Genomic DNA, 12594 nt, shown 5'->3' with positions numbered 1-12594 from the left:
GAACTAATTTCTGTACTCCCATACCATCTACAATAACCTTGATCTACCACTCCCTCGCCCTCCCCCATCCCCGGTCTGTAACTCCGTCGTTGCCATAGTATCTACCACTTATCGGCTCAGTTTCCTGTGTTAAACTGCCGTCTCCATCCCCTCCCTTACCAAGCTGCCCAACCCCCAACCTCACCGGTATCCTCGCCCCCTCCTCCAACGTCTTCGGCGGCCTCCCAATCTGATTCCCCATATCACTATCCACCCAACCGGGACAACAGCAATTCACCAACACGCCCTCGTTCTCACGTGCCAGAACGACCGTCAAAGCGTTCATCAGCGCTTTGCTGACTTGATACGATTTCGGCGGCGCGCCGAACCCGGCGGCTTCTTGGGATGAGGATTTCACGGAGTTGATGTATTCCTGGGCGAGGGTGTCTACGTCGGCGATGGACGTTGCGGAGCGGAAACGGGATGCAGTTGTACTGGGGTAGTTTGACAAGGAAGAGGCGGTGCTGGATACGTTTACTATGCGCGCGTTTGGTGTGGATGACATTTTTCCTTGGGCGAGGAAGAGTTGGCACATTTGTTTTGTGCCGTGGTAGTTCACGTTGATGACTTGTTCGGCGGCATCGGGGGTTTCGTTGTTGTTGTTGTTTATGCCGGCGTTGTTGATCAAGACGTCGATTTTGCCGCTGTCGTTGAGCGCGGTCTTGAGGAAAGATGTGATTGAGGATTTGTCTGAGACGTCAAGTTTTGCGTAGCGGATCTCGTTGGGTGGTTTGGCTTGGATGTTGAGGTCTACGCCGCCGCGGGATGTGGCGTAGATGTGGAGGGGTTGTGGGTGTTGAGTGGTGGCTAGGAGGTTGATGATGCCTTGGCCGATTCCGCGGTTGGCGCCGGTGACGACTATTGTTAATGGGGATGCCATATTTTCTGAGAATTGTTCAGATTGATGGTTTTGAGTTGTATATCCTTCAGAAACTACTGCAGGTATGTTTATGTACCCAGATGTGTACTTGTGAGAGTGGTGATGTCAGGCGATCCATGACGTATCGATCTTCACTTGACCACATGTAGCGAGAGAAGAAAGGAACACATCAAAGGCACTTTAGTCAATGAGCAACGGTGTAATATAAACAGAACTTCTATCTTGATATGGCCATACAGCGCACGATATTCGAAAAAAACTCTGGCGACAGGACCTGATACCAGCTGACCTGTCCATCTACTAAGCTTTCCTTGATTAGTCTCCGTACTCATGATGCTGTCCGTGATGAACGCACGTATTCAGCACATCTCACTCCCTCCATAGGCCCCTTCAACGTGATAAGGGCTTGCTGTCCAGAAGCTCTCCAATCTTCCCCGCCAACCACTCTTCAGCCTCGGGCCAGTCGTCTCGCCCCAGGAGCATGTTGAACTCATTGAGGTCTGTGCGACGCAGTTCTGGTATCTCAAGCATAATCTTCTTGATAAGCTCGGGGGCAGACATTGAACTGGTCAGTACTTCTACGATCGCGTGGTACATGCCTGACTTAGCGGTGAAGCGTGCTTCGGCACATCCGGTCTCCTCCATAGCCTTGGTATAGATTTGACGATAGTGGTCCAGTTGATATCCCATGCATGGGTAGTCGTGCAGAGTGAAGCAAGTGTGCCAATCACGGCGGAGAAAGATGGGAAGTGAGGCGTAACCCACGAAACGTGGACTTGCGAAGACACTCCAGTCTAGAATGCCTGTAACATTGCCATCATCGTCGACGAGAATATTATGGAGGTAGAGATCATTCCCCAGGACAAAGGTCTCTTCCTCGCTAGCCTCGGCGTTAGACGCTTTGGAGTTCCTGATGACGGGCTGCGAAAAGATGATCTCGAGCACTTTCCGGTAGCCTAGCGCTCTAAGGCGGTCGCAGGTGCCTGGATACAAGGTATCCAGTACCTCCGAATCTAGAGGCGGCCAAATCGTCCTGAAATTAGGAGTCAAGTACTCGATACTTGACGCGAATGGTCCGTACTGGTAGACCTGAGTGTCAGACTCTAGGTCTTCATGCGTGAGGTCGGATTCATCCTTCCACTGAGATAAATAGGAAACGCGGGGCGTCTCACTGCTCCCCCCATCGGTAAACGCAGGAATGCCAATGCCCTTGAACTCAACCTTTTGTAGCCCTGCCATAGCATTGGCAAGTGAACGCAATAGGTTCACACGTTTTACCTCAGTTTCCTTTGAGATACGGACTGCGGTAATGTGGCTCATGTCCGAGGCATCTTCGAACCAAATCTCATGCGCACGACGGCCAGGTAAACGCTTCATGAGTATGTAAGGCGCACCTAGATTGGACCCCTCTACAGACTCTGCTGATGCGATGACCTCTGGGGCCGGAACATCCGTGTGCTGAAAGAGGTACTTCATAAGACCAACTTCATTTCTCAGATTGTGGGCGTCTCCCGCTCGCCAGCGAGGTTGCGTGCCCACGGATGGCACCGATACGACGTAGTCTTGATCACCCTGGTCTTTGTGGCGGACTTGAAGCGTCACAACGAGGTTCATTTCGCCCTCGTAGCGCGAGAGAATTTCGACATCTGCACGCTCAAGCTGGCCGCTGGGATCCACGGATAGCAGGACAATATCCTTGAACTTGTCGTCTGGAATTTGTCGAAGAGGCTCCCAGTCGTGGCGTTTTAGGTTAAGAGCAAGGTGAACGCTTTCATCGTCATCAACAATGTAGCGCTCGTGGTCGTCATCATCATCAGACACTGGTTCGTCCAGGCCAATGCCAGAATTCATGCCGCCATCCTCAGTCTCTTCGTTCCCCTTAGGTCTGGAGGGCTGGTTTCGATAAGTCTTGTTTTGGTTGGCATGTTCGTCGGCTGGAATACTGTTCCGGTCAACTGTCGACTCCTGCGCGGTCATGCAAATGTCTAGATTGACCAACGAGGATGTTATCTTGTCCTCTTCCGATGACATGATGGTCTGAAGCAATGGTTTAGAGCTTCGAATGTGAGTAGTATGTTGAAGAGAGTAAGTGGCGAAGTTTTGGTTGACCTGTAAAGGATGTGTAGGGTTTCGGAAGGTGAGTAATGATGTGGGGAGAATAGGGGACGAACTTATACTCAAGAGAGCTGGTAGCTCATGGGGTGAAATGAAGCGGCAGACTCATCTCAGAACGATGGCGAATACTGGCTTGCCAAAGGTTCAGAGTGAATGCGGTCGCGTTGTTCGACAGTCGGAAGGCCCAGACTTGTCACGCCAAATCGTACTGACACTTGACAACATTGTGAATTCTGCCACACATTCCTCGAACATCCATGTAGGCTATTCTAGTTCTTTCTGCAAGATTGAGTGCGGGCCAGGAGTGACAGGCACCTTGTTGTGCCGTTGCCTTCACCCTATAGCCATGGCAACTAATGGTTCCGGTTTCGCAGTTTTCATTTCGCTTTTGTGTCCACGAAGTTACAGTTCCCACAGATACGCGGAAGGCTATATTGGGTTCTTCAAATATGCTCGTAGCATAAAGCTCGCGCATGCTCAGGCTGGACTTCAGGGCCAGGTTTTGTTTCGCCATCGGTGGCAAAGGTGAACGGTAGGTATGAAGCTTGACACGATGATGGCCAGCCCGGCATCAAGTGGTCGTGTTGATAGACACAAGAGATGAGCAAGCGCACCGACAGTCGAAAATGACAGAAGTCAGCAAAACGCGGAGGGTAAGACGCATCTCCAATGCGGATGCGCGTAACAATGAGCTCGGCGATCGGTAATTAGTCAGCGCCACGCTTTGGTGGTCAATGCTCCATAGTTCCTTCCCACGCTTCCAACTCGAACCTCATCCTCATCTCATCACCGAACACCATGCCTCATCAAAAGCACCGAGACATATGAGGGGTCATTTCATTCACCACAAACTGATTCTGTACGCTTAAGGCGTTCTGAAAAGAGTAGATTTTCATGCCTCGCGCATATCTCATGAACGCCAGGTTCTCTCGCCAAGCTTATGCTGATCCTACAGTGCATCGCAGCGCAGCCAGTGGTTACCACTATGTCTGCTCATCCTGCAATATTCATATCGCATCTCAGCGCCTGCGATTTCTTATCAACGCAAAACGATGTTCGGGTGCTGACTGATTACGGAACTACATTCGTCAGCGATAGCAAAGGATTGCGCCGATTCTACGCGGAAACAAATCGATATCTAATCGAAGTACTTACAGAACCGGGATACGCTGATCAGTCTTTCTTCTTCCGCTTTGCTGCAGCTATTTTCTCTTTCATACTCTCCGGCTTCTGCAACTTGGCCCTGGACTTGGAAGAAGCGGCTTTTGCTGCTTTCTCAGCTGCTCTGGCTTTCTGGGAGTCTTTTAATCCCCGTTCTCGCTCTCGATTGGCCTCTCTGATAGCATGGTTATAGGTCATATAAGAGGCGGCATCATTATATGCTTCTTCGTTTGTCTCTTCCTCCTCGATTATACTAAGGAGAACTGCTGGCTTTCGAGGAATTGCATTTGCCTCTGCAGAGTCGTCCGAGGAACGGTCGTTGCTGGTCTCGGGTTTGGTGAGCTGCAAATCCCTATCTGCTACCTTAACGATCTCACAGATCTCAGCAGGCGAACCGTCTGGCGAGACCTTTAGAACTCGAACAAAGCTCGGTTGACCACTGATCAGACCCATGCACATAGTGAACGGAAAGCGGATATCTCCGAGCTTGGGTATGTCCATCTGCCATCCGATCTGCTCGTGGGGGAACTTGCTCGGGAGCTCATAGTCCAAATTCTTCTTCGCCATCTGGAAAAAGCGGTTATCTTCATACTCGCCGTAATGGTGTAATGAGCAACCATGAGGAGATTCTACTCCGAATCGGTTGCCGCAGAACCGCCACTGGCCATTAGCCATCTGAATGGGTACGCAACAGTATGCAAGATGTAGCCGCTCGAAGCAACTGCGCTTGATTGTGCCGCATCCAGGCTCTATACAGTGGTGCCCTTCCATGTCGCACGTCATTCGCCAAATGTTGCAACAACGGCCACTCCAGGAGACAGCCCAACCGGGCCCATAGAGTCGTACGAAGGGCAAACTGAATACTGCCATGGTAGATATTCTCAAAGGTAACGGACCAGAACTTTGAGCTTCGAGATCTTGTAATTGGGTCGTTAAGGGGGCAAGGAATGTCTTTGGCTGGGTATTTGATCAACAGTGGAGTTGAATGTGCGCGTACTGATATTGGACAGTAAAGCCAGGGCATTCTGCGAACTTTTGGACCAGCAAGAACTGGGCCGTGTGAAAGGCATAAGTGCAATCTATCGCTTCCTGATCGCATTTACCGGCAGCAGTGAATCACAAAGAATACGGTCAAAGCTTTCGACTCTTGCAATACATAAACACATTCTCACTTGGACCTTTCAACCACCTGCTACCCTCTCACGATCACGAGTGGCCAACTCAACTCTACTAGCTATGGGTATTCTAAACAAGATCACAAGCCTATGGCCGAATCGTCAAGCAAAGGTGACGACACTCAATGCATCTTCCGTCATCCCGCCTGCACTCAACGCCATGGAAGCTCCCAAATCAGGAAGAGCATCGCGCATGCTGGCTTCTTTGCGGAGACTGTTCCACTATAAACACGGTCGAACCGTCTCGCCCAAGACCCACGAAGAACGCACATCCGAGACCAGCGACGACGTGTACCAGCTCGAACCGCTCACACTCAGCCTCGAGCAGGAGTCCAGTGGTGGGTGGGAAGTTGATGACATCTTTCGAGGGTCCGATATCGCTGAGCCCGGTGTTCAGCAGATCACGAATGAAGGCTTTGCGCAGTCGTCCGATGACCATGTCGACATTGCGAAAAACAATCACGTTCTTAGCAAAGTAGACAAAGGATCAACCGCTTGCGAGAGCACCGCAACTGACGACAAACGTACAATTCGTGAAGCTGGGAGCCGATCCACCGTCACCTCGACTCTGACTTATAAGCTTGCTGGGTCCATCTTCGATAACGTACATCACCACGATAGCTGCACGACTACGAACGGCTCGACTACGATTATTCGTTCTCTGAAAGAGGTTACGGGCGACGCGTCGACGGCAGTAAACCTTCACAACGACATGTTGGAGAGCTTTGACGTGCCTTCGGATCCTTCAAGCCGTAGCCAGCAAAGGGATAGCGCATCCTTGCGAAACATACAAGCATGTCAAGAAGATGATAGTCTTCTGATTCCGAGTAACACGACGCAGTCGCAAGACGGCAATACATGCACAACTGCAAAGAGTGAAGCGGATACTGGCACTGGGGACGATCGCGACACCACCGTCAGGACAGATGCATCTGAAGCCGGGATGTCTCGCTTTGATTGGGAAAAGATTCACGCAATTCCTGATTCGGCATTCAGACAGCTGCTGCATTCGGTCATCGAGAGCTACAGCTCCGTCGATATTGCTTTAGAGGAGTGCCATGTTACGCAACGCAGGGATGGTGGATTTCATCACGTTGTGTTCATGGCAGCGGTAAAAGACGAGCCTCCCAACCGTCTTGTCGAACGATATGTTTTCAGAGTCCCTGCTATTGGAACTGCAGCCCGGTGGCAGCCAGGCGATCAGCACAACCTACGCTGCGAAGTGACCTTGATGCAGTGGCTGCGAAACAAAACTTCCATCCCGATACCAGAAGTCGTTGACTTCGCTCTAGATATCGAGACCTCTTTCATCGGCGCACCATACATCTTGATGAAGCGCATGCCTGGAAAAGCCGCCCAAAACGTCTGGTATGACAAGCCTAGTGATCGCAATCATGTCACCACCAACTGCGTTTCTCCACAAACGGAGAAGAAGCGTCGTAATATTCTGCGCTCACTTGCGCAGTGTATGTCGCAGCTAAGAGACGTGAGCTTCAATGAGGTTGGTCTTGTAGATTGCAAGGACGCACTTTCTTTGGGCGCGACGCCAACAACTACAGTCTCATATCGCTGGAAGCCGCCGTACGAACTCACTGCGGAGGATCTAGGAGGACCAACCCAAGTGTACCCATATGGACCATTCAAAAAGAATCTGGACTACTGGAAGCTGGACTTGGAGGAGAGCTGGCCTGCGATCCCTGAATACGATCCCGATGTTGATCAAGATATACTGAACATGGTATCTGGAATGCGCAAGATCATCGACATGCTTCACGACCACCCCACGATCGCCGTCTCGAAAAAGAATCCCGCAGACGCCGACGAGGACGAGACGTTCGTCATCCGTCACCCTGATCTCGATCTACAGAACATCCTCGTAGATGACGACGGAAACGTCACCGGCATCATCGACTGGGACAACTGTCTCGCCGTCCCTCGCTGTATTGGCTATGCTTCACTACCCGACTTCCTCCGTCGCGATTGGAATAGGGACTTTTCTCTTGCTGACTCACCCCACATGCCCACATGGGAGATTCAGAAGTACGCGGATATCTATGCCGATGCCATGGCAGAGACTGGTTGCTCCGACGCGAAATACACGCGTAAGTCTGGCATGTATCGTGCCATTGCTGGTGCAATTACGCAGGGCAGTGTTACGGATGTGATTGAGAAGCTGTTCGCTCATATTCCGGGATTGAGGATGAGTAATGCTGAGGAGCTTCAGCGACTAATAGGGGGAGGATGGGTTGAAGGCGAGGAGTATATTAGGAAGGCGATTGGGGAGTTGTTAGAGCCCAGTAGCCGCTTTGTTTGATTCGCTCGTGTTCAAGTGGCGGATACCCGCCCCAACTGGGATGCCTAAACTGCAAGGACGGAATCGGCCTACATGTAGGCAACCATACACACCTACATTTGAGTCATTCTCTTCAATACAAGAAGTTCCCCCTGCTCCCATCGTTTTTGTGCAACTCTCCTCAGTCCCGTTTATCAATCTGCAAAGATATTCAAACTACCACAATGGCTGACAATCGATGCGGGAATTGCTACGAATGCATACGCTACCAAGATCAACTAGACGCCACCCAAGAAGCCGCACACGAACCAACACCCACCGACACAGAGTCCACTGGTAGTCCCCCAGCCAAAAAGGTCGATCTACAATGCGCTCGCACGAAAATAACCCGTGAACCACAAGCATGGTCTCTAGATCCATCAAACGTCCAACCCCAAAACAACTGCCGCCTCTTCACATCACTTCCTCTGGAAGTCAGAGAGATAATCTATACCTACACTCTCAAAGACACAGCCTCCTATCCCATCGACTACCTTCTTCCCAAAGACCAAATACCAGTCGTCCAGGTCAAATACCTTGGTCATGGTCCAAATGCCAGAAGTTTGGCTGGCGGGAGACCCTTGCATCCTTGCGATATAACGGTATCACTCCTCCATACTTGTAAGGCGGTGTATCTGGAGACGTGGAACATGCCATTGAAGGTAAATGCATACCGCATGGGTGCATCTCGAAATCTTCAAAGCGCCAGAATGTCAGCATGGCAACTAGCACAGATACGCGGACTGGACATCACAATCAAGCAGCGTGAGCTGGAAAACGAGAAGCTGGGGGATGTGTTGAAAGCGATGGGAGGTAACGCTAGACACCAGGGCGCATATGTGGTGCCTATGCGCTGTTTCCGTGATGGAGAATGGGCGAAGGTAGAGGGGTGCTCACGCACTCTCGACGAGAATGTTCTTGTACCGGCCACAGTCGACTTACCGAATACACAACCTCAACGACTAGACGATATTCTAAACCGTCTTCCCACTCCCGCGGAATCCATGCTACCATCATGTCGCAGCCTCCGCGTCACCCTCGCTCAACCCCTAACTCATCTCACTCTGCGTCTTACACGCACAGACTGGTCAACATGGAACGTAGCCGTAAACCTCCATCTCGACCCGTCGTTCGGGCGCTACGACCTCAACGAGGGCCGCCCCTCGGGCAAAGCCATGCGTCTGCGCGCTGAGCAGCGCAAGGCTGGTCGGCATCCGCGGCTCAACCCGCAATCTTGGGGCGCACATGTCGTTTCTGCGTTGCCTGATCTGAAGACGCTGGAGTTGGTGCTGGAGACGTTCGAGGCGAGGAAGGAGGAGTTGGAACGCGTTGTACAGTATGCGAAGATGTGGAGGTTTGGGTTTGGTGGTGATGGGGAAGAAGAGGGGAAGGGGAAAGAGTGGGCATTAGTTTGGGATGGGGATGTAGTGGAAAGGCGGTGGAAGAGGGATTTGGGAGAGACTGTGGTATCGAGGCGTGATCGTAGGCTTTTGCGGCCTGGACCTTCGTGCAATGATTGTAATGATTTTGAGGTGAGGACGCTGCGGTATGTTAGGACGAGAGTGGAGGTCTAGTTTACGCTGTAATTCAGGCTTCTCGTTTTATGCTGGACTTTGCGCATAGTTTAACAAATGATGTTGCCAGACACTCTACATCTTGCTGCCACCCTCTTGCGGTACCTTGACAACAACCTTACCCCAGCTATTGCGACCACCCAATGCTTTCAGCGCCGCGGGTACACTGTCAAGTCCGACGTACTCGACATCGGTAAACGCGGTGCCCTTGTATTTCCCCTCCTTGACAAGCTGGAAAATGCCGTCCCAGACCTTATCCTGCATCTCCGGCTCGTTTATTGCGTACGCACCCCAATGCAACCCAACAACACTAACATTCTTGAGCAAAATGCGGTTCGTAGCCATCTTCTCGATATCGCCTGCCGCAAATCCGATGACCAGAAGTCTGCCGTTCCAGGCCGTGCATTTCATGGACTGAGCGATTAATCCGACAGGGTCGTATACGATATCCACGCCACGACCCTTGGGAGTGAGCTTCTTCACTTGCTCGGGCCAATCTTTGTCGCGGTAGGAGACGGCGTAGTCTGCGCCGAAGGCACGCGCGACGTCGAGTTTGTGTGATGTGCCAGCTGTGGCTACGACGGTCGCGCCGAAGGCTTTGGCGATTTGCACGGCGGCTAGACCGACGCCGCCGGCTGCTGCGTGGACGAGTACCCAGTCGCCTACATAGCATTGTTAGTCTCTACAAGGGAAGATAAATAGGGTTCGGAGTTCCGATGGCTTACCCTTCTTGATGCCTGCTCTAGTTACCAGACCGGCATAGCTCGTCGGCGCTGTAACAAATACACCAGCGGCATCTTCGAAACTCCATCCCTCGGGCACGGGCTTGAGTCTCTCTTCTGTGCAGACGATGTGTGTTGCGTAACCGCCCTGGGAAGCACCAAAGACCTTGTCGCCCTCCTTGAACTTTGGTGTCTTGCCTCCTGCGAGCGAGGTCGGTGCTTTGAGGACAACGCCGGAGAACTCTGAGCCGGCTATCCAGGGGAAGGCAGGTTGATGTTGGTATTTGCCGCGGATCTGGAGGAGATCGAAGAAGTTGGTTGCTGAGGCGTGGATGGCGATTAGGTACTCGTTCGATTTTGGGGTCGGGGTTGGGAGGTCGAGGACCTTGAGATCCTCTGGGCCCTGATAGAATTAGTGGTGAAGCTTGAGGCTGGTACATTGCTAGGTAGGATGCTTACCGAGACATATTCCTTGATCTGTATGCCTTTCATGTTGAGGTTTGACTGAGGTTACGCGAAGTATGTATGATAGCAAACAGCTTCAATTGTTGAATGAGAGAAAGGTTCAGTCGGGAGCTCGAAGATGACTTCGGGTAGATAGAACAGACGCGGACGCCATTGTAGCTTGCATGACGGCCGACAGCTACTCAACGCTCCAAGATACCTCGGCTGGCTTCCCCGGCCAACCTCCGCTCCTGCCCCCACCCGAAGGCTTGGCGCGCGTGTCTTAGTCAGCGCAAGCCGCGCGATATGCACGGGCACGCGCTAAGGAACGGCAGGGTACCAGGTGCGGGTCCAGTGACGTTCTACTGCCTTCCAATCCTATCCAAAGCTAAGGACGGCCTCTCGCACAGTCAAACATCTCTGCTGCTATACACCACTCACACTCGCCAAGGACACGCATCAGTTCGCAGTCAACAGTCATACCCAGACTGCTCTATTCCTCCAGTGCCTGTAGAGCTTCCTATCACTACCCCACGCTCGTAAATCAGCGACCATGGCCGACGACGCCGCCACAACCACCGAGGACACGCAGATCACCTTCAATGTCAAGGCTGCAAACGACCAGAAGCACGTTCTCACACTAGTCCAAACCACCACAGTTGCCGACCTCAAGGCCAAGCTCTCGACGTCGGAGTACGCAGATGTTCCCGCCGAACGCCAACGCCTGATATACTCCGGTCGCGTGCTGAAGGACCACGACACACTCGCTAGCGTCAAGATCAAGGATGGCCACACAGTCCATCTCGTCAAGGGTGCCGCCAGCAACGTACGAAACCAAGGCACGGCAGGCTCAGCAAGCGGGGTCAACACCCAGACACCACAGGTGCCGACCAACATTGCTGCAGGAACAGGCAACAACCCTCTCGCTGGGCTCACAGGCGCGCGCTATGCCGGCTTTCACGGTCTACCAGGAATGGACACTTTCGGACCAGATGGTGGCGTAAGTCTAGATCAACCCGAGATTCAACATGGACATTTACTGACACAAAATAGATGGGCGGTCCTCCTACAAACCCAGAAGCGTTACTAGAGCAGATGGAGAACCCCATGTTTCTGTCGCAGATGAACGAGGCTATGAACAACCCAGCAGTAGTAGAAATGATGCTGCAGAGCCCCATGGTAAGCTTGTTCCTTCTTTATACTATGCATTGTCTAATCTAAGATAGATCCGCGACAACCCGATGCTTCAGCAAGTCCTCCGAAATCCCGAAATGCGCCGTATGATGTTCAGCCCAGAGATGATGCGCATGCAACTGCAGATGCAGCGGAATATGGGCCCCACAGGCCCGAGTTTCCCAGCCCCAGGAGCTACCGACAACACCACACAGCCAGGTCCGACTGCCACAGGAGAAGGCACAACCGCGACACCGAACCAGCCTAATACGACCGGACCGACAGATCCATTCTCCGCGTTCGGTACAGCCGGTGGTGCCGCAGGCGCTGGAGCAAACCCGTTCGCCAATCTGTTTGCTGGAGGCCAGAATCCTTTGGCTCCTCAGCAACAGGGTGGTGCGGCACAAAACACACAAGACGCCTCGGGCACCTTCCCCAACTTGTTTGGTGGAGCTGGCGCACAAGGCGGACAAGCGAACCCGTTCGCGGCGGCCGCCCAGAGGATGATGCAGGACCCAGAAGCCATGCGCAACATGATGCAGATGATGGGCGGTGCAGGAGGCGCAGGAGCAAACCCATTCGCAGCCTTTGGTGGACAAGACGCAGCAGGAGCTCCAGGAGGTGAAGCAGGCCAACAAGCCGGCGGCAACCCCTTCGCCGCACTCTTCGGCCCCGGCGGATTCGGCGGCGCAGGCGGCTTCGGAGCACCACCAGCCCCAGCAGACAACCGGCCACCTGAGGAAATCTACGAGGTACAACTCAGGCAGCTCAACGAAATGGGCTTCTACGAGTTCGACCGCAACGTCGCCGCCCTACGGCGCAGCGGCGGCAACGTCCAAGGCGCAATCGAGCACCTTCTCGGCGGCGGAGCGTAGCGAGCTTTCCCCCGCATCTTCTTGCTCCCCGTGCCCCCAGAACGACCGTTCTTGTCGCAGGACGAATTATAGGAAATCGAACGTTATGAAGAAAGAGAAAGAGA

At 52.7% G+C, this 12594-nt stretch overlaps 7 protein-coding genes across 7 annotated transcripts; 3 read left to right on the top strand and 4 right to left on the bottom strand.

The window, feature by feature from the left end:
• Positions 1–155: 155 nt before the first annotated feature.
• J4E79_010279 (uncharacterized protein) lies at positions 156–919 on the bottom strand (the record flags this gene model as incomplete). The annotated part of the gene is made up of 2 exons (XM_049359118.1): positions 156–229; positions 298–919. 2 exons carry the CDS (start codon positions 917–919, stop codon positions 156–158), a joined length of 696 nt encoding a protein of 231 aa, XP_049206496.1.
• A 390-nt stretch (positions 920–1309) lies between these two features.
• Positions 1310–2950, bottom strand: J4E79_010278 (uncharacterized protein; the record flags this gene model as incomplete). The annotated part of the gene is made up of 1 exon (XM_049359117.1): positions 1310–2950. The coding sequence occupies one exon, from the start codon at positions 2948–2950 to the stop codon at positions 1310–1312; it is 1641 nt and encodes a 546-aa protein (XP_049206495.1).
• A 1257-nt stretch (positions 2951–4207) lies between these two features.
• Positions 4208–4870, bottom strand: J4E79_010277 (uncharacterized protein; the record flags this gene model as incomplete). The annotated part of the gene is made up of 1 exon (XM_049359116.1): positions 4208–4870. The coding sequence occupies one exon, from the start codon at positions 4868–4870 to the stop codon at positions 4208–4210; it is 663 nt and encodes a 220-aa protein (XP_049206494.1).
• Positions 4871–5431: 561 nt separating this feature from the next.
• On the top strand, positions 5432–7684 carry J4E79_010276 (uncharacterized protein; the record flags this gene model as incomplete). The annotated part of the gene is made up of 1 exon (XM_049359115.1): positions 5432–7684. One exon carries the CDS (start codon positions 5432–5434, stop codon positions 7682–7684), a length of 2253 nt encoding a protein of 750 aa, XP_049206493.1.
• A 203-nt stretch (positions 7685–7887) lies between these two features.
• J4E79_010275 (uncharacterized protein) lies at positions 7888–9276 on the top strand (the record flags this gene model as incomplete). Its single annotated transcript, XM_049359114.1, has 1 exon — positions 7888–9276. The coding sequence occupies one exon, from the start codon at positions 7888–7890 to the stop codon at positions 9274–9276; it is 1389 nt and encodes a 462-aa protein (XP_049206492.1).
• Positions 9277–9351: 75 nt separating this feature from the next.
• Positions 9352–10490, bottom strand: J4E79_010274 (uncharacterized protein; the record flags this gene model as incomplete). The annotated part of the gene is made up of 3 exons (XM_049359113.1): positions 9352–9938; positions 10002–10401; positions 10458–10490. 3 exons carry the CDS (start codon positions 10488–10490, stop codon positions 9352–9354), a joined length of 1020 nt encoding a protein of 339 aa, XP_049206491.1.
• Positions 10491–10995: 505 nt separating this feature from the next.
• J4E79_010273 (uncharacterized protein) lies at positions 10996–12490 on the top strand (the record flags this gene model as incomplete). The annotated part of the gene is made up of 3 exons (XM_049359112.1): positions 10996–11442; positions 11496–11621; positions 11669–12490. The coding sequence occupies 3 exons, from the start codon at positions 10996–10998 to the stop codon at positions 12488–12490; spliced, it is 1395 nt and encodes a 464-aa protein (XP_049206490.1).
• Between the last annotated feature and the right edge of the window lie 104 nt (positions 12491–12594).

This window comes from Alternaria viburni (genome assembly GCF_023758015.1).
Source record: "Alternaria viburni strain BMP 2772 chromosome Unknown scaffold_29, whole genome shotgun sequence".
Lineage (NCBI taxonomy): Eukaryota > Fungi > Ascomycota > Dothideomycetes > Pleosporales > Pleosporaceae > Alternaria > Alternaria viburni.
Note: the sequence above shows the minus strand (reverse complement) of the source record. Positions and strands in the feature narration are given on the sequence as shown.